The 21,073-nt window shown below is 48.8% G+C and overlaps 1 protein-coding gene across 1 annotated transcript in view; it reads left to right on the top strand.

The window, feature by feature from the left end:
* The first annotated feature begins 264 nt into the window (after positions 1 to 264).
* The window catches only part of DSTYK (dual serine/threonine and tyrosine protein kinase), a 32,713-nt gene continuing 11,904 nt past the window's right edge, over positions 265 to 21,073 (top strand). The window contains exons 1-5 of the mRNA XM_004700111.2: positions 265 to 298; positions 661 to 1,049; positions 15,123 to 15,792; positions 19,774 to 20,006; positions 20,394 to 20,477. Coding sequence (XP_004700168.1) covers positions 265 to 298; positions 661 to 1,049; positions 15,123 to 15,792; positions 19,774 to 20,006; positions 20,394 to 20,477 — 1,410 coding nt within the window. The remainder of the gene's footprint in view (positions 299 to 660; positions 1,050 to 15,122; positions 15,793 to 19,773; positions 20,007 to 20,393; positions 20,478 to 21,073) is intronic.

Raw genomic sequence — 21,073 nt, 5'->3', positions numbered from 1 at the left:
GAACCGGCTACAACGGCATGTGGCAGGGACATTTTAAAGGGCCGCAGACACGTCCACGTGTTAGGCTTTCTCTTGGAAGGACAGTTCGTTTCGCCATGTTTAGGCATGATTTTTTCCTTGGATGGCTGGCTGAGTTACTGTCAAGTTTTTTTCTGGCTCTGTCATTTTCATGGTCTCATGCTTGCGATGGAATCTTTTAAAACCCCATAGGCTGTCTCCCCACTCAGTGAAAATAAGGTGAGTGCATCTTTTCAGGGAGCCGTCATGGCGGCACAGTGGCCAAGCACTCAGCCAGAAGGTTGGTGGTTCGAACTCACCAGCTGTGCCACAGGACATAGCCATCACATCAGCTCTGACCCGTAGCAGCCCGCAGGGCAGCACAGACCAGCCCGAGCCTTTCCAAGGTTGCTGACTGCCTCAGCTTTTTCCTGTGGCACAGCTGGTAGCAACAACAGCTCCAGGGGAATTTTGTGTGATATTTGAAGAGCCTTTTCTGACTGGGATGTTTGCCTGTATTTCCTTCGACCAAGAGTTTCCTGGAAGACCCCCTCGAGGGTCCCAGCTCCTAACGGGGACTGTGTGTGTGTGTGTGTGTGTGTGTGTGTCCACCCCTCCTCACTCTTCTCTCTGTACTTCTTCCTTTCCCACCCCCTGCCTCAGGCCCGCTGAGCTGCATTTCCTTCCCTCCCACGGAAGAGAAGTACCTCCAGCAGATTGTGGACTGTCCCCCCTGCATCTTGATCCTCGGCCAGGACTGTAAGGTCAAGTGCCAGCTACTGAACCTGCTCTTGGGGGCGCAGGTGCTTCCGACCACCAAGCTGGGCAATGAGGAGAGCTGTAAGCTTCGGCGCCTCCGCTTCACCTATGGGACACAGACTCGGGTCAGCCTGGCACTCCCTGGCCAGTATGAACTAGTGCACACTCTGGTTGCTCACCAGGGCAACTGGGAGACCATCCCGGAGGAGGACCTGGAGGTCCAAGAGGACAGTGAGGACGCCGCCCACGTTGTAGCTGAACTGGAGGTGACCATGCACCACGCTCTCTTACAGGTACCAGTCTCACCTTGCACGGCCCTCCTCGCTGGGTTTTCTCAGACCGTAACTGAGAGAAGCCCTCTCTGGGCTCTGAGCTCGAGTCTGTCCAGCTAAAAGAACATAACCGAGGGGTCGGCACACAGCCAGCGGCCGGACAACAATGGATTTCTACCCTTTGTACCAGGGCCATTTGTACACACGGCACTTCTCAGGAATTGTCCTTGTAAAGCGTCACTTTCTAAACATAGTTTTCTTTTTCCCTCTATGACCTATCAGCCCTGGGATTAGCTGAACTACCTCTTAATGATCTGTAGGATCTGGAGACACATTTTAGGTACCGACTGACCATGGTCATGAAAATTTTGCATTAGCTTGATGAACGATATAAAGAAACACAAAAACAACCTCACAAGCATCAAGCTGGTTCCAACTCATAGCAGCCCTGTAAGACAGCCCTGTAGAACTGCCCCTGTGGGTTTCTGAGCTGTAACACTTTACTGGAGTAGAAAGCCTCATCTTTCTCCTGCACAGCGGCTGGTGGTTTTGAACTGCTGACCTTGTGGTTAGCAGCCCAACTGGGAACCACTATGTCACCAGGGCTTCTTATTGCTGAAGTATATACTCACCAAAGTTATTTGTATCATAAACCCTTCACCATTAGTATTCACCAGTTACCAAGAGATAAAGTTAAAATTAATTCAAATAATATTTAAAGTTCTTTACAATTTGACTTCAATATACCAAAACTTTGTACTCATACGTGAGAGCCGTCATTGACCAACTTTTTCTGTAAGGGGCAGAGAATGAACTTTTTTTTTTTTAGGTCATGTAGACTATTCATGCTCTGTTGGAAAAACTCCACTTTGCCTTTGTAGCATGAGCTCAGCCATAAACAGTATGTAAATGGATGAACACAACCATGTTTTAATAAAACTTTATTTGTGGGGAAATAAGAGAAAACCAACCAGGGGCATAGAACACCTTCCTCTGCCTTGGCTGTAGTGCTGCTGGGGCCTGAACAGTGTGCCACCTTGCTGCCCCGTCCCCCTTCCTAAAGCCGAAAGAATGGGATACTTGCCTCATGAGATGCTTTTATAGAATCATTATGAGCAGGCTTAGAAATTCTTCATTCCTTAGAAAAACGGAGTTGCTAGGGTTGTCCTTTTTAAAAGGAATGCCAAGACAGTGGGAAGTGAATGTTATTAGAGTTGAGACCAACCAAAGACTGCTGGGGCCTTCCCTTCCCTTCCCTCGCCGTCAGGCTGCCAGGCGTGCTTCCTTGGGGCGCCTGCTTTGTAAGGAATTGAGGAATGGGAAGACCTCAGTGGCCCAGTGTAAGGAAATATGGATGGCCAGTCCTTTAAGGAATCTCTGCGTCTCTCTTGAAGCAAACTCCCCAAGAGAACAGAGATTCTTATGACATCTCCCGAGAGATCACACTGCCTGCTTAGTATTCACAGCCCCACTGGGGGAGAACTCCTTGCTTGTCCTGGACTTCCTTGCCTACTGGGCAAGGAGCTGGGACTGGGTTATTTGACTGGGCCCAATGGGGATCAGCAAAGGCTGTGACTCTGCTGGGGTAGGATTCAAAGAAGGCAGTCGTGCTTGGAATAGAGTCCCTCCCCTGGATTAGCTGGGCCAGGAAGATAGGGCTATTTGGCCGGACTGGGAGAATGCTTTCTCCTTAAACCTCTTCAACTACCTCCATTCTAGGAGATGCAGTCTCCCAGTTAATGAACGGATCCTCTGGTTGCGGTAACAGCCCGGGACATTCTAGAAGCCGAAACTATTACCTCATTTCCTTCCAGAGTTCAGATTTCTTTTATCTTGATACATTTTAGTAGAGGGCCCTGTGTACAAGCCGGCATCTTCTCCAGCTTGGTTTCATTTTGAAAAGCATTCCGTTTTTATAATTGAAGGATCCTCTGGTGAAAAGTCATGTGAGGGGGCTTCAGAAAGTTTGTTGGAAAACTGTGATTTTTAAATTCCATTTTCCACAAACTATTTGAAGCCTCCTTGTACAGATCAGATCAAGTGACTGCCGGGTCTTTACTGAGGGCACCGCAGGACCTTTGCAGGCCCCCAACGGTGCTCATTCTGATCTCGGTTCCTTTGGCTGTTTTCTGATTCTTCTCATACAGGGCCTTTCTTGAAAGCCTGTGTTTGGCTTCATATCTCTGGCAAACCATACCACAGCTAGTAGTCTGGCCACTGCTAAAGGGGGTCTGACTAGACCCGGAGGTGACCTCTGGGGTGGTCGGCATGTGTTGGCCTTTCCTTCCTGCAGCGCAGTCTTGGGTGGGGCCGCCGCCGCCGCCGCCTAGCTCACCCGGGAGCTGCTGCCAGGGCAGCACGGGCCGGCCTGGTGTTTCCACAGCGGCGCCGCCGCCGCCGCCGCAGGAAGGACGTGAGCGACACGCTGCTGCTCAAGGAGTCAGTTGGCCATGAGCTTTGGGTCCAGAGAGTCGTGTCCTTCATGACGGCAGTCAGTCCTCGAGCAGCCAGGAAGGAAATGTGGATAGCAGTAAGGTCTACGGAAGAAAGCATTTGCCTTTTTGATGATACAGTGTGGTGACATTCAGTACAGTCACCGTGGTAGAATAGCCATTGTGTGTTGGGCTGCTAACCGCAAGGCCAGCAGTTCAAAACCACCAGCCGCTCTGTGGCAGAAAGGCGCGGCTCTCTGCTCCTCCAGTGTAGAGGTGCAGTCTCCGAAACGCACCGGGCAGTTGTGCCCCTGTGGCACCCGTGGGATCGCTGTGAGTTGCCATAGGCTCGGCGGCGGCAGGGAGTTTGGTTTGGGGTTTGCCACCATCACCACTGGCTGCTTCCAAAAGTTTTACTTCACCTCACCTCTCTTAGCTGTGATTTGTAAGAAGTTCTTAGTTTATATATTTTTAACATTTTATTGTGCTTTAGATGCATCAGCTCAGTTTTAAGGAATACTGGGTTTCCTCTGGCTGCACCCTGTGAGCCCGTACTTCCCAGCTACACAGTTGAAGGGTCTTGGGTAACTCTGACAGTCTTCCTGTTTGTCCTGAGGACTACTCAGTGCACCCCTGAGAATTTCACACTTCACAACTGTTCACTCTTCACAGGGTCTTTCTGTGATCTATTTGCCCTGCTCCCGTTTATTCAAGCATCTGTCATATTCCGTTTTCAAACCTTTTTTACCTTGAATTCACTAAGAAATACATTTTATAGCATGATGTATTTCCATATGTGCCCATAACATTTGAAACAAAAGTTTCACGAAACAGTACTTTTTATTTCTTTTCTAATCTACCTGACTTTGTTGGGGCTTTTTGTTGCTGCGTGTGTTTAATGGTAGGAACAGCCCCTCGATTGATGTCCTGACCTAATGTATTAGAGCAACAATCTTACGAAAAACAGCTGGCAAGTCATTGAAGTGACTCATAAGCTGGATGATGGTCCCCTCGGCCCCCTTTCTTGCCTTTTAAAAACCATTCACAGGTGAGGCAGCACTGAGTTCTGCCCTGGTTTTAGGAGCGCTTCATTTCTCTGTTTTCCTTTTCATTGGTTTTAATTTCAGCTGCTTGCTGACTTCTGTTCCATGAGCTGAGGTTGTATGAGCGGGCTCTGAAAGAGCTCATGGAAGAAAACGGGATTGAAAGACGATAGAATCGTTCCCAGGCAAGAGCGAGCCATCCCCCCAGCACGAGCTCAAGCAGGCGTCCCACTGCTGAGCGCCCAGTGTCTGTTCCTGTGTGCACACAGTCGTCACACTGAGGCAGCAGTCGGAGGCTCCTTGGTTGGGAAGCGGAGAGAGCAAACCCGCTCTCTCGCATCGCAGTGGAGATACAGACTCTCACTCGCCTTGAGGCGTTCTCCAGCCTCCAGAGTTCTGTTTCATGTGGTTGTGCTACTTCCTTCGCCAGTGTGTCTTGGGTCGGCTTGATTCTCCCAGTGATTTTGATGTAGAAATAGTAACGGCCCAGAAGCTTCTAAGTTTAGATCCCCTTGATGCCGAGCCTCAGAGGGGCCTTTGTAGCTTCTCCCCATTCCCACCCCCTACCCCCGACCCCAGCCAAGCTCCCGTCTCCTTTGGAAAACATAAGTGGAGCCCAGCACATCGCTGGAAGCATATCACAGCTACCTTGAAGATTTTTCAGTCCAGTAAGAAAGATCTTTGTGTTTAGCTCCAGTTATATTTAGGACCAACATGTTAGCGCTCAGCAGCCTTCCCATTTGATTTGTAAGGGCCGGGGGTGAGAAAGAAAGGAGACTTTTAGCCAAAGGAAACCAAGAGTGAATGAAGGGAAACGAGATGTTCATTTTGAGCTGTCAAATTATCAAAGCCGAATTTCCCCCTACCGTCTCATACAATGGTCATTCTTCCAATGCTGCTTTCAAGTCCTGATAAATCAGGCTTTTCCCATGTATTCCAGAACAAACAGCTCACATGGACCCACACTGCTTCATAGTCCTAGATTTGGGGGTTTTTGTTTTTAGCGCTCTGTTCCTCAAAATCCTCAGTTCATAATTCAGCCATAGGAGATTGTTGATGTTTACCCATTCGGATCTAAAACCTTGTTTAGTGTTAAAACAAGTCATTTTTCAACTGCCAACCCATTTTACCCTTCACCAGATTCACTAGTTGTCTCTTCCTGTGCGGATCCCTGCTGGCGCCGTGTTGGACTGCTGACTGTTGGCCAGTGGTTCAGACCCACCCTCCACTCCCTGCAGAATGATAAGGCTGTCTGTCTGCTCTCAGACAGATTTTCAGACTCAGAAATCGTAGGTAGGGTCACTGTGAGTCGGAATCTGCCCCATGGCTACAGGTTTGGTTTGGGGGTCTCTCTATTCAAAAGGACTACCCTTACCCCCACCCCCCGTCTTTGTAACACGCATGCACCTGCCCTTGTTTCCTCTCACAAGTCCTGTGGCACTCAGTTGTCTGCCCCCAAGTCATGTTAGCACACACGTATCTGTGTGTTGATGACAACAACACCCACTGCTGTCTGCCCCATTCCCCAGACCCCCCCCCTCAAGTAGAACTGCATCAGAGGGTCTCTCTGTTTCTGTTCAGTACAGCACATTTGAGTTCATGATTAACTTTGAATTTCACTCCCTAGTAGCGAGGATCAGCTGTGCAGTTGCTGATATAACCATCTCCACATTTGGGGGAAATGTTTATATCTGTGATTCTATTTCAGTCGGATTGAGATTTTCATGTGGAAATAGGCCCATTAAATAACTAAAAATTTAACAATGCACATTTACACGAGCTCAGGATTACTATCGTTTTTGGCTTCACAGGTGTCTAAGGCTGTAATATGAATCGGAATAGACTCTGAAGCCATGAGGGCTTTTTTGTTTGTTTTTTGAATCTTTATGACACTACCTGTCACCTCTTCCTCCCATGGAGTGGCTGATGGTTCAAACTACTGACCTTTTGGTTAGCTGCCAAGTGCTTAGCCACTGCACCACCGGGGATGCTTACATGTGTATATGTATACACTTGTGTGTATCTGTGTCTTAGAGGAAAAGGAGTCAAGGAAACAGAGAGGTTTGCGCTCTCCTGGCCTGAGATGAAGTCCCTGTGGCCCAACAGCGGAGTTTCCCAGCTCCCCCTGGCCCTGCCCTGACTGATGATGCCTGTTTATCCCCACAGAGTGCTGCCTGTGGACAGGTTGCCCCCACTACCTGGTGCCTGGCTCACGGTGATATCCTCCAGTAGGGTCATTTCAGAGAACTGAGACGGATGTTTCCAGGAACAGCCTAGGGACTTGCAAATGAGCTTTTCCATTTTGTCACTCCTGCCCACTCTCCACCGATTAAGGCAGTAAGTTGTTCTCTTCATCATCCTCAGTTGATAACCACCGATGGAAATCACTTATTTGAAAGCCATATAAGCATTGATATTTTAAATTTCCCAACAGTTAATACTTTTTACAACACCTCATCATGGTAAAGGATCTTACTTAGAACGGCAAACGTTCATGCAAATATTTCAGCCCCCTCCCCCCCCAAACATTGTTTGTTAGTAGAAAACTAGCCCTTCTCCTTTTGTTGCCTAGTTGTCACCCTTTGTTACGGTGCCTCTAAGGTGGAATCATGGGTGTGTTGCTCATGTGTTGCTCTCGCGAATGTATCTAGACTGAAAGATGGAGTTGATGAGTACAAAGACTGGGAAGAAGGCTGAGTAAACTGACGTGCGGTGACGGTCCTGTGGGTGGGAGGCAGTGTAGGGACTGAGGCCAAAGGCTGCCCCAAGTCGGAAGAACACACCAGGTGGGTCATACGTAAGAGGGCTGCACAAAGTCCTGGAAAGGTCAACTCTACTGCAGTTCTGTTTTTCCCTGGACTTTGTACAAGACACAAATAAAGAATGCTGTTCTAGGATGCAATTAAAGTAAAGAAACTATGCTATGGGGCAAGAAGAAAGAGGAACTCAAGTGATACGTTACAAAGGCTCCGAGACGTTCAGGCAGATACTACATTATAAATTTCTTGTAGGTAGTGACCCGTGGAATTGGACATCTCCCTCTGCTTTGCCCTGACACACACTAACACACACAGTGCGGGGTAGGCTTCCTGCACGCAGGCAGTCCCCGCTGATGAGCGAGCAAGTTCTGTTCCAGGTCTCACTCTGAGTCAAGTGCACAGGAAGGCAGAGTAGCTGGGCACGCTGTGTATCTGGCTTCACTAGAGCATCCTGAACACAGTAACACAGTGTCCGAAGAACAAGTGTTGATATGTGTCACAAAGTAGCACTGTTTGTTGTTATGAACCACTGTGTGTGCCTCACTTTTTACATTGTTTTGCTTTCGGTTTTCAATTAGGTGACGGTTATAGAGTGGATCATAGTTTCACATCCATCGACTCACACCCATCGTGGTGCTGTTCCTAAAGTTTTTCATATGATAGATTCGATGCAGCGTTGTTTCATAATCACAGTTGTATGGAAGTTGAGCATTTGTAACCTGGGGACTGTCTATACATTGCTCAAAAACCCTGGGAATGCCTATTACAGGTCAATAGATCTATTACGGCATTATGGGGTTTCGAGACAAGATTTTTCTTTTTAATACAATTTTTAGTGCTTATTGTGGTGAAATATATTTCAACCACTTTTATGTGCACAATCCAGAGACACTAAATGTATTCACCGTGTTTTGCAGCTGTCACCACTATTTACAGATTTTTTAATCACCCTAACAAACACTCTGTCCCCTGCTTCACCCTCCCACATACCCCAGGTAGCCACTAATCAATGTGGTGGTCTCTTTGCCTTCCTCAGTGAGATCAGACAATAAAAGACTTCCTTTAAAAACAAACAGAAACCTTTCTTTTTTATTATTTAGATCATCAGCTTTGTAGTCAACAGCTTAAATCACGTATCCTCCAAAAGCGCACTGCCATCGAGTCTGGGCCAGCTCTTAGAAGGGCTAGCACTGCTCCTGGGCCTTCCTGACACTGTCACGTTCACCGGAGTAGAAAGCCCCATCTGGTGGGTTTGAATAGGCGACCCTGTGGATCAAAGCCCAATACGTAGCCCCTGTGCCACCAGGGCTCCCTTTAAACCACTTAAGAAGCTCCCCAATAGTTTGCCCCTAACCCACTCCTTGGTTTGATTTCTCTTCAGACTACTGTCTTCTACTTCAACACTTCTTTTTCTTCACATCCCACAGCTCACTCTAACCACCTTGAAACTCTTCAAAGGACAGCCTGGAGCAGAGGCTGACTTTGCCCAGTGCACCGTGACTGATTCTGTCATAGCCGACCTTCAGCTGGGCTCTTGGGGAGAAAGTCTGACAAAGAGATTACGCTGTTATCATCTTCTTCTGTCTTCTGCTCTTCCAAGAATCCTGCCTCACTCGCCTGCACCGGTTCACTTTCTCTCTGCTTCCCCGAGGGCCCGGATTGGCCTGTGTGTCACTGGGAGCAGAGGGCTGTGGGGGCGGGAGTCTGCCCTGATTCAAAGACTAGAAGGTGTAAAGTACGGTCGGTCGATAGGCAAGTTCTTCTCTCGAGGTAATTGCAACTTTTTTTTTCTTGTCTTTTGTGATATCTCAACCGTCTTTGGGAGAAAGTGCTCATTTCATAGCAGGACTTTTCCTTTACAAATAGCACGTCTTTTTCAACCTGTGACGGGGTTTCAGAAATGTCACAGACAAATACCATGATCCTTTGGTTCCATTTTCCACAAACTTCGAAGCCCCTTGTAGGGCTTGGATTGCTAGGGATTCTGAAGACATCTTGTCCACCCTTTAATCTTCTTTCAAAACTTCACGAGTACTAGATTAAATAGTGCCCGGCCCACAGCGGCCTTGGCTACTGCCTGCACCTGTGCCCTCTAGTCAGGGGGCCTGGGTTTCCATCTTGACTTGATCTCTTAGCTGTGGGGCTCTGCTCCAGGGGCGCAGGAACCCCTGCGTCTAAGGATTGGTGTGAGCTTAAATGAGGGGATAGAGGTGCAGCGCCTCACAGAGGGCCTGACAGGATAGACCAGCCCCGCCTCCCTTTGAGGGAGTGGACCACTGCCTACTGGAGAAGACGATTTCCCCATCTTCTCTTCTCGGACAACGGTTCATGTTGGACCTTCTCCCTCTTGTTAAACTTCAGTCCTTGTTCCATTTTACGGAATAGTTCTCATTCTGCTCTGATGAGAGCCAAAGTTCATGATGATTTACTTTTGTGAAAGAGGGCAGGCTGTCATAAACACGTAATGCATCCCCAAAGCAAACGCACTGTCATTGAGTCACTCCCGACTCCCAGTAGAACTGCTCCAGGATTCCTGAAGCTGCGACTCTACGGAGCAGGCAGCTTCATTCCTCCCTGTTGACCCTGCTCTGAACAGCGCACTTTGTAGCGCACTACACAACCAGAAGTATAGAAGGTTAAGAGTCCCTGGACGATGTAAACAGTGACAGTGAATGGCTGTTCACCAAACGGTTGGCAGTTCGAGGGCGCTCAGAGGTGCCCTGGGAAAAAGCCCTGGCCGGCTACTTCTGAAAACACAGCCGTGGAAACCCTGTGGAGCACAGTGCTACCTGACAGACTGGGGGCTGTCCGACGCCTGCACTGACTGAAGGCAGCTAGTTTTGGTTTATATAAAGTTCAAAGTCTTCTCCACCTTTCTTCCCTCTCCATTCTGTTATTTTGATTGTCTAACTATTGATTAATACAGTCAGCGGTAGGAGAATCAATGTGCAGATCCCTACCTTTACCTTCCTTGAAGGTCCCTGGAGGAGCCCTGGTCAGAAGGAGTACGCTGCCAAGCACAGGTCAGCACTTAGTCCCCCAGCCGCTCCACAGGAGACAGATGCAGCCCCTGCCCCCGAGAGACGGACAAGTCTCTGAAACTCATAGGGCACTCCTACCCCGGCCTTCGGGGCACTGGGAGCCGGAATGGCCCTGATGACAGTGAGTTGGGTTTCGTGTGACGGGTCCCTGAGGTGTGTGTGCCCACAGAGTGGAGGACATAGAGGCTGTCCGTCGGTCCTGAAGGAAGGGCCTCACGCTAATGAGGTGTAGAGGTGTAGAGTTAAAGCTTTGTCTTTGGAGCTTAAGATGAGATTTCTGCTGCTCAGCCTCTTGGGGTCTGTGGCTTGGTTTGGGCTTTGGTTGGGGATGTGTCTCTCCCTGGCCTCCCAGTCACCACAGTGCCACGGTTTTACGGGATGAGATGATGAGCTTATAGCTGTGCTGTGTTGGCTGCTGAGATAAAGCTGGCATCACCTTAGTCCCAGTTTCTTAGGAGGGATTTATAGTCTAGAAATTCATTCAGTTGCCTCCCCCTCTTGGAGAGGGTTAACAAGCTTCAAGGTATTGTCTACGGTGGAATAAGTATAGAGAGATGTCTTCCTTAATATGTAATGAGCATTTAAGCCTGATAGTGATTTCAGAGAAATACATACAAAGGAAGAGGAATCGACCTTTGTGTAAAAACCAGCAGGAAAAATCTTTCCGCAGCTCTATGGGAACGGAAGGGAAGCTGCCAATAAAGGTGGCTGGGATCTGGGGAGAGGGATTGAGGTCTAGGCGGTGCCCCACAAAGCCGGGACTCTTATGTAGCTATGTACTTACTAATTTCTGTGTGATGTCAACCTGGGTCTAGGACTGTAGACAGAGCCAAGCAAGGCATCTGCCGCCTTCAGCTGTAGCCCGGGCACAGGACAGCTTCTGTTGTAGTCATCAGTATAATCACCTCTCACTGCAGATGTTTCTGTAATGCGCCACGAGCCATAGGATAAGGCATTCGGGCCAAATAAGCCTACATTCATAAGAAATTAAGCAGGATGTGTGGTCAGGCTTCTTCAGTGATTGATTGCTTTGGGGCATTTTAGCATAATGACCTTTCCCATTAAAAACCGAAAAGCAAATCAGTGATCTGGTGTGTGCAAAGTTGGGTTGTCTTCATCCTGCCAGGAGCACATCACCTCCCACTGGCCCCACAGGTGCGTGCGGAATGTGCTCTACCAGAGAAATTGCTTCCGGAATTCCCTGTGACTCAAAATGGGAGGTAGGGGATTCTCTAAATGCGGTTTCTCTTGATTGAGTTTGGAACAGAATACTTACTGCTTTCTTCGTGGAGCAGGGAGAAAACGGCAGTTCCGGACCAGAGGAAATCTTTAAAATGTGAGAGACAGCAACTTCTTCGGATGTTCCAACACGGTTGTGATGAAAGATGTCTGTATTCGTTTTGGGTGGCGTGCCTACTAAGTGGCAGGCCCTGTTCTGGGTGGCAGGCCTATGAGCTTCCAGTGGAGACAGACCGGTCTGGCTGGGGTCAGACCTTCCTCCCAGGGCCAGGAGAGCTAGCGTAGGCTCCTTAGTGATGGCGCTTTTTCACTCCTCGTCTCCTGGAGACGGTGCTGGCCCCCTTTTTGTTTATAACCATCAGGCATGAGTCACTCCTTCACCGTGAGCATTGCAGAATCGCACATCACGTTCCCGGCTCATTTGTACGGCTGCCAAAGCCGCAGCCAGCAGCTCCTCGCCTGTCTGACATTCATGGCAGCTGGGAGCCCGACTGCCGTGCATTAATGAACTGGGAGCAGAGTGGAGGGCGGCCACCAGCTCTCCATCCCTGTTTCTGTAGTCCAAGATATATTGCAGAGTGGGCAGCTTCTTTCTGCTGCCAGTATGTATACAGGTTATATCTGGGAAGCCTGTATGTATATAGGTTATAGCCTACCGTTGGAAGTCTGTATGTATGTAGCTCATAGCCTACCGTTGGAAGTCTGTATGTATGTAGGTTATAGCCTACGTTGGAAGCTTATATGTATACAGGTTATATCCTACCGTTGGAAGCTTGGAGTTTTTTTTTTTTTTGCATATGCACTTATGAGGAAATAAAACTAACTCGTCTCTTAGAAAGAATATTGGTTCTTAAAATGGATGTAGTGGCTTTACTTCATGGTTCTGTTGCACCACACAATAAGGTCTTTTGAGGAAACTCTGGAAATTTAGAAGCTTTTAAGAAAATCCATCAAATAAACAGGCAAATGAGAGTCTCCCTGAATTTTTTCTACATGATAATTACTTCAGTTTTGAATAAATCACAGCTGTCTTTGCTTAGTATTCCTTATAATGAATGTGATTGGTTAATTCTTATCTTTTAAAAACTATGTATTTATACATTAAAAAAATATTTAAAAAATATTTTCACCTATATTTTCCCACCTTATTATAGCAGTTTTCATCTCGTAGAATGTTCTTTATCAAATTATATGCAATTATTGATGCTGACCCAAGGTCCTGGGTCGAAATCAGCCCGAGGGCAGCCACAGTGCTGGTGTTCATACAGTTATGTTCCCTGCTGCAAACCCCAAGGTCTGCCTGTGATGAATCACGTTCCTGAACAGCACCTGGAACTGTGTGTCAGACTAGTCTTCCAACCAGAAAATGCCCTTTGCGACCGGAGGCCTGATGAGATAGCACATTGCTGCTGGCATAAGGGTGGGCAGGAAGTTGGTGGAATTACATGAGGTGTGTCCACTTCCAAACAGTGGGCTGCTGCAGCATGTGTAGTTTTAGAGAGCTCAAAGTAGCCAGTCAGATGAAAGTGATGTGTGGCCTGCTTGGAAATAAAGCCTCCTTCTTTGGTGGAGGGGAAGCTGAGACATCGATGCTTGGCTGCGAGTGGGAGGGACCAGAGGAAGTAAAATGTCCATATCTGGTCACTGTTGAGGACACCAAGTTGAACACATGTAGCTCTTTTGTAACCATCAACTATGCCAGAAGGAGGGTTGGTTGGGAATTGGCAGGCCTCTGAAGTCTCTGTTGGTGAGTCTTAGGTCAGCCCTTAGGTCCAGAAGGCCATGCCATGCGCTGGCAGCTTCAGAGGTGCGGAGGGGTAATCTGTGCAGTGAGCTCTGGTGATGCAGTGGTTATGTGTTGGGCTGCTAACTACAAGGTTAGTAGTTTGAAACCGCTCGCCATTCGAGTTTTTCTACTCCCATAAAGAGTTACAGTCTCTGAAACTCACAGGGGCAACTCTTCCCTGACCTGTGGGGTCACTGAGAGTCGGAACTGGCTGGATGGCAGTGAATTTGAGTCACCTGTGCAGTAGGTGGAAAGCTATGCTGCCAAAGAGCTCAGACGCCCTCAGGAAAGAGTAGAGCACAGAGCAGAAATACAGGTTTGGTGAGGAACGTGCTTGAAGGCCTGTTTTAAACCAAAGATCATCCCTGAAACTCACATCAGAATCTTGGATATATCCTTTAGGATTGGGTTAAATCACAAGTAGCAGTAAGAGAGTGCAGGGAAACAGGAATTCAGGCTAGACACAGCCTCTCCTCGCTCCCCATTTTATGTAGAAGTCTTTGAAGGCAGGCAGTTCTGGGGCAGCAGTTTTGTGGTTTGCTAAGAGGAACCCTTCTCTCCAGAGCTTTCCAGGAAACCCCGGCCCTTACAGCTCATTGGCTAGTCCTCTCTGAAGGGCCTTCCCTTCCCTTCCCAATAGAGGATAAACATTGGCTAGTTAAATTGTAGCCCCTGCTATACTTAGAAAAGGACCCCTGATGTACTGGATTACCCTGTGGATTGCTATTTGCAAGGTCAACAGTTCGAACCCATGTGCCCCATCGAGGGAGAAAGGATTCCCGCTTCTGTAAAGATTTACAGCATCAGAAACCCAAAGGGGGAAATTCTACTTTGCCTTCGGGACTCACTGAGTCAGAATTGACTTGATGGGGGGAATTGAGTTGTTGCTATACCAAGAGTTAGGTGAATAAAACTTTCTGCAAACTCTCACAATAGGGCAGTAAGAATGTCTGTTGAAACTCACTTTTAGTTTGCTGCTGGATTTATTGATCTGACAATATGTGTTAAAGGAGCCCTGGTAGAGTAGTGATTAGGGTTTGCCTACTGACTGGAAGGTTACCGGTTCAAACCCACTTGCTGCTGCCAAGGAGAAAAGTGTGGCAGTCTGCTTCCTTAAAGGTGACAGCCTGAAACTCCTTTGGCACAGTTCTACTGCCGGGTTCATGAGGGTACTATGAGGGACTATGTGCTAAGCATTGGACTTACAACAGTGAACAAGGTAGACATGGCCCCTACCCTCAAAGAGTAAGTAGGCCCTGGGGGGAGTTAAATGAGATAAAATATGAATGTGTTAAGTATCAAAAGGGGGAAGAAGACTACTTGGGTTGTACATACATACATAATACATTGATACTTACAGGGCGTTTGGGAGTTTGCCAGGTTGGAGTGGTGGGGACAGGAGATGTGAGGGGCAGGAAGACGGCGAGGAGTCTTCAGGTAGACTCACTCCATCTGATCATTTCCACGAGTTCCTTTCCCCCACGCATAGTCCTTATTTCTTCATCAGAGGGAATCGGCGGGAGTTTTCAAGCAACAAAGGGGTGGCAAGGACCTCATAGTCTTTTGATCGGCAGCGGCTAAAGGAACTGCCATCCTCCCTGCCTACTTCTCGCTCTCTGTAGAGGAGTGCTGGCCTGCAAAGGTTGCACCAGAGAGTGTTGGTACAAGAGGAAGGAAGTGAGTAGGTGACAGGTGGAAAGCCAGGTGCCCCAGCCTAGATCTAGATGTGGAACTCGGGGGAGGCCAGGCTTGATTCTGACTGTGAGGTCTGATCTGACCCCTCTGCCCTTCCAGGAAGTGGACATTGTGGTAGCACCGTGCCAAGGCCTCCGGCCTGCAGTGGATGTCCTGGGTGACCTGGCGACTGAGTTCCTGCCCGTGGTGACCTACGCACTGCACCAAGATGAACTGTCAGAGAGGGATGAGCAGGAGCTCCGGGAGATGCGCGAGTGTTTCTCCTCTCCCATCTTCTTTTTCAAAGTGCCGAAGCTGGCTGCGGAGATCATTGACGCGCCCGCCAGAAGACCCGAGAGTGAACGATCACCACTTCATCGCCAGCTGCTTGACCTGGGCTATGTGAGCAGCAGTCACTGTAACTGTGGGGGCCCCGGCCAAGACACAAAAGCTCAGAGCATGTTGGTGGAACAGAGCGAGAAGCTTAGACAGTTGAGCACCTTTTCCTACCAGGTGCTACAGGCTCGCCTGGTGGACGCTGCCAAGGCCCTGAACCTGGTGCACTGCCGCTGCCTGGACATCTTCATCAACCAAGCCTTTGACATGCAGCGGGACCTGCAGATCACGCCCAAGCGCCTGGAGTACACGCGCAAAAAGGAGAATGAGTTGTTTGAATCGCTGATGAATATTGCCAACCGGAAGCAGGAGGAAATGAAGGACATGATTGTTGAGACGCTGAACAGCATGAAGGAGGAACTTCTGGGTGATGCTGCTAACATGGAGTTCAAAGGTAGGTCCCAGAGAACTGGGCTCTGGGGAGTGAGGCTGACCAGAGCCTCGAACCCAGTGCTTCTCAGAATGGGAGAAGCCCACCCCGGAAACGATGGACCCAGATACCTACACCTTATCCTGGATTATGGTACAAAAGTTTTTAATTCCCAGGGTGTTGGGATTTTTTTTTTTTTTTTCTGAAAAGGGGGCAGAAACCCAAATAACTTTGGGAACCTATGGCCTAGAGTTCTCGCTTTCTCTCACAAGCCATTACAGTACCTTAGCTTTTTCTGCCTGGAAGTTAAATGTGCCAGCTCTTCAGCCCAAGCAAGGAGCCTCTGGATAATCTCCTGTACCTCACTGTTACCAGCAGGAGCTTAATTTAAACCATTTAGCAAAAAGTAGCTGCTCTTGGTCTCAAAGACTTCCTTAGACGATCCCATCTTCATTGATTCCCAGAACTGTTAGCTCAGCCTTTGCTGTGTTCATCTCAGATTTCCTGTTTCACATTCATCCCTCCAACCCTGATGGGGCCGGACGGGCTGCGGGAGGCGTGCTGTGACATCACTGTTAGAGCTGTCCGGTTCCCAGGGGAGCCACCTGCCTGCTGTTGACCCTGCGTTGCAGTTTCTTCTCAGGCTGCTCCTGGAACCCAGCTCAGGCGGGTCGTCCAAAATGACAGTGTTAATCTTCCTGCTTGAGTGGTTCTTTACAAAGCTGGGCCAAGATAACACTGCTCAGGCCGTTTGGTGTCTGAGGGTTACCTGCTGCCAGCTTTGTTTGCTGGCCGCTCTAGAGACCTCCAAGCATTAACATTAGCTCTGCTTTCTGTTAGCTATGGTCACATGCCCTCTAGGTTGTCACCCAGGGCTCTATATTCAAATCATCTGGGAGGCTTTTTGAACATGTACGTAGAGGCTCCACATCACCAAAGACCACTTCCGAGCAGGATTTCTGACGCAACATCAGTATTTTTCCAAAACCAGTCTGCATTCTGTAGACTCTCATGATCTCATGAGGGTGGAGGGCTCAGGCGTAGAAAGATTAATTTGCCTGAGGTCTAACCAGTAGTAATTAGTAGGGGCAGGATGTGTATCTACCACTGACTGATTCCTAGACCTAATCTCTTAACCCCATTGCTCTCCTGCCTCTTAATCTGTTCCCAGCCACTGCTGCCACCTTCTTCCTGACACCCAGCTCAAAGGGATTACTCTCCCTGCCCCGCTTCCAGTCGCATGCCAGGTCCTGGCACGTCATCTGCCACGGGGCCTTTCGACCTCTGCTTCTCTAGTCCCTCTCCTTTGCCCTCGTCGTCCCTGCTTGATCTCCCTGACCCCTTTCTCTCTTCAGTGCATCTTTACCGGCGACTTGCTCCTGTGGACTGAATTTAAGCCCCTCAGCCTCACCCCAATGACCCCCAAGGTGTGGCCCTTAGCAGCGTTTCCCACCGTGATCACCGCTGGGCGCCTCCCCCCCCCCTCGTGTTTTCTGTCTGGCTGCTCTCCTCCATGTCTTCCCTCCACTGCCCTTCGCTCGCGGGCTGCCTAAGCCGGACTGTCTTTTTCCGACCATACCCATCCTTAAAGCCCTCTCCCAAGTGCCATTTTTCATCTAGTCTTTAATTTTTATAGCTTGTAATAATCCCATTCATCCGAACTCCCTTAGCAGTCCATGTGCAAATTTATTTCAGGCCTGTTTCACTTTCTCCCCCCTTTTTGAAAGAGTCACTCATGTTCTTTCTAAGACGTTGTTAAATTCTTAGAGTTGAAGAAGACCAGGATCTGACTCTTGAATAGCAGTCTGATACACAGGCATCTGGAGAATGAATGGTTATAAAAATGATGATCTGCAGCCGTGTCACAGTTAGATACGTACAAGGAATACTCGTGCATTTGACTTTCACAAGCACAGGATCCCTGATTTCTTGTATGTCTTCCTAAAAATGAAGGAAGATTGCTCTCGGTGATTCCCACCGCAGAGAGGAATTTTCGCTTGTGAAAATCCTAGGACGTCTTCTCGGTATTTAATGAAAGACACTACAACATCAATGCCAGCATCACCGTGCACATGATAAAGGGTGGGCAGGGCAGTAGTTTGGGCCGATACTGCAATATGTAATTACATGGGATTTTCACGGCATACCACGCTTCATGCCTGCGATACAGTGGTTAGCCAAACAGATGTAGGGATTACAGGGACTCAGTAGACTAAAATGCCTGGCTCAGTTAACTACTCTGTGGGTTTGTTGATCCACCACTTGAGTTGGCTCCATATTCTGCATGCGGTACATGTCTGATTCTCACCTTAGTACAAGTCCCGTCTCTGTGTCCTGCAGGCAGATGTACCTGAGGGAGTCCATGACCACATGTCCTATGGAGCCAGGTTTCAGTGATGTTTTGCTTAGTTGTTTTGAAGGGCATCTGCCCTGGAGAGCATGTTCTGCACACTTAATAAAGTTTTATTCATTTTTGAAATGGCGTTGCATAACCTACATGCCTCTCAGGGACCCCACTCCCCTTTGTGTATCATTCTGCACTTGCTCTTTTCCATTTAACAGTATATCATAAGAGAGTTTGATTAATATGCCTTAATTTATTGAATTATTCCCCCCTAATGTTCATTTAAAGAGCCCTGGTAGTTGACCAACTGCAAACTATAAGATTGGTGGCTCAAACCCACCAGCCGCTCTGTGCGAGAAAGATGAGGCTGTGTGCTCTCACAAAGATATGCAGCCTTGGAAACCCCAAATAGGATCGCTAAGAATGGGAATCAGTTTGATGGCGATGGGTCCTTGCTCCGTTCCCCCATTGCAAACTCTACCGGATTGGTCATTATTGTACACATAGAGCTTTGCGGCTTGTAAAGGCATATTTCCAGGAAAAAAAAATCTTAGAAGTGGAATAGTTATGTGGACCTTTCCCCCATTCATTTGTTGGTTTGAGATTTTGATAGTTACTACCCAAGGGTGGTACCATTTCAATTTCTACCAATAGACAGGAGAGGGCATTTTGAGGTTTCATGCATTACTTTGCCTTTGCTGAAGTTCTTTATCTTCTATTTGGAAAACAGGTGTTCTTATCCTGGGGGTAGTACAGTAGTGGGGACAATAATTGGGTCTTTTATTTATCTCATCATTGATTAGAATTGAATTCCTAATTCTTGGACTGTTCTCATTCATATGCTAAGGCAACGTGAGCTAGTACAAAGATCTTAGGCATTGGACTCAATAAGCTTTGGGTTCAAATGCTGGCTGAATCATTTCTTAACTACACTATCTCCTTTCCAAAGCTAGCTTTGTCCTCAAAATGACTTGCACTGTATAACCAGTACTACCCACCTGTAGCCCTGGGGTGCCGTGGGTGAGGCATGGGCTGCTAACCCCAGGATTGGCAGTTCAAACCCACACCACAGGAGAAAAACGAGTCTATCTGCCCCTGTAAAGGGTCTTGGGAACCCTATGTAGGGTTGCTCTCGTTGGAATTTACTCAGCGGGGTCTGGGTGGTGGGTAATACCTACCCAATAAAGTTATTGTGAAGATTAAACTAGATTATCCAAAGCCAAACTCCCTGCCATCAACGTGGTTCCCATGGGACAGAGTTTCTGAGACTACACGGCTCCTCGATAGCCTCTGCTTTCTCCTGTGGAGCAACTGGGGGTTCTGACGGCTGACCCTGTGGTTCGCAGTTCAGTGTTTGCCCTACTATGCCGCCAGGGTTCTGAGTTGTTGCGCCTTTCAGATAGTCTGCACTCAAGAAATGTTTTTGTTTTCCTGTTCTAAATAAGATGTACAAGGAAGCTAACAGGGTCAGCTCATTCATTCTGGTTACAGGGACTGTCAGGATCTCTGAATAGCTGAGGGTGACTGACCATGCTGCGGGTTGGCCGTGTGTTTTCGTAGCCGTCATCATGGGACGTCCTTGGCACTGACCAGGGAAATGCCTGGAGTTAGCTTGCCTGCCGCTTCCCCCTGGAAGCTAGTTCATTCCTCTGCTCACACAGATGTCATCATCCCGGAGAACGGGGAACCAGTGGGCACGAGAGAGATCAAATGCTGCATCCGACAGATCCAGGAGCTCATCATCTCCCGGCTGAATCAGGCCGTGGCTAACAAGCTGATCAGCTCAGTGGACTATCTCCGGGAGAGCTTTGTGGGAACCCTGGAACGGTGTCTGCAGAGCCTGGAGAAGTCGCAGGACGTCTCAATTCACATCACCAGTAATTATCTCAAGCAGGTGAGTGCTCAAAGAACGGTGGATTAAGATTCCACGTCACAGCTAGCACACGTAGCAGGATCCACCTACAAGCCCAGCTCCAAATTCGGCTAGTGTTCCCACTCAATCCTTGCCACTCCCATTTGAATTTTACTTCCTTCTCCTAGGACCTGGCCGGCATCTGTGGGAGGGGCTCATAGGCCGTCACACTGTGGTTAGATCAATGAGTGGGGATGACGGATGCAGCGGAGGCCTCACGAAATAGATGATCCCCCGGGGATCCCAGGCCTGGCCTCTGTACACGCAGGAGGAGCCATTGGGAGCCCTGAGACCACGCTGTGTTTCTGACGTTCACAAGACCCGTTGCATTTTGAGGCAGCCTCTGGGTGTTGTTCCGTGTGTTCTCAGATCTTGAATGCCGCCTACCATGTTGAAGTGACGTTTCACTCTGGGTCCTCGGTGACAAGGACGCTATGGGAGCAGATCAAGCAGGTAGGGAGGGCGGCTTACAGGAAAGTGCTCTGTCCACAGGGGGCTCCAAGGACTCATCATCACCCCAGTGGGTGGACTGGTGTTGGTGCTGCAGGCAGCCCTGTCCTGCATTGCCTGCCTGGGAGAATCCTGGTGTGCGCCTATTGTGCAGTAGTTATGACTAGTGCCTTGCTCCTAGCTCTGAAAAGCGGCGGACTTAGTGCTGCTTGACGGAGCTGTATGATTCGACTCACTGTCTTTCTCTCTCAGAGTTCTTTCTCCCAACCTCAGAAGCCCACATTGTCGTCCCCAGCGGCTGGGAGTGTGGCTCCTGATGGGCGCTTATGGAGAGATTTATCAGGCCCTCCCCGGCACCGAATGCAGGGCGTCAAGGGCTTGTGTTCATGGAGACCAGGCCTGGGGTTCTTTGATGCTTCCATCTGGGCCAAGCCCTGGTTGGGAGGTAGCTAGCTGGACCTGGAGAGGAGTGGTGGACTCTACACAGCTCCTATTTGAAGACCTGCTCCTAAAGAGTGGATGACCCAGAGAACAAGGGTGTGGGTCTTTGTAGTGGCCCCTGCCTCCTGCCCTCAGTGACCTCCCGTCTCATCCTGGCA

The sequence above is a fragment of the Echinops telfairi genome, unplaced genomic scaffold (genome assembly GCF_000313985.2).
Source record: "Echinops telfairi isolate 266 unplaced genomic scaffold, ASM31398v2 ScPeMD7_7424;HRSCAF=8462, whole genome shotgun sequence".
Lineage (NCBI taxonomy): Eukaryota > Metazoa > Chordata > Mammalia > Afrosoricida > Tenrecidae > Echinops > Echinops telfairi.
Note: the sequence above shows the minus strand (reverse complement) of the source record. Positions and strands in the feature narration are given on the sequence as shown.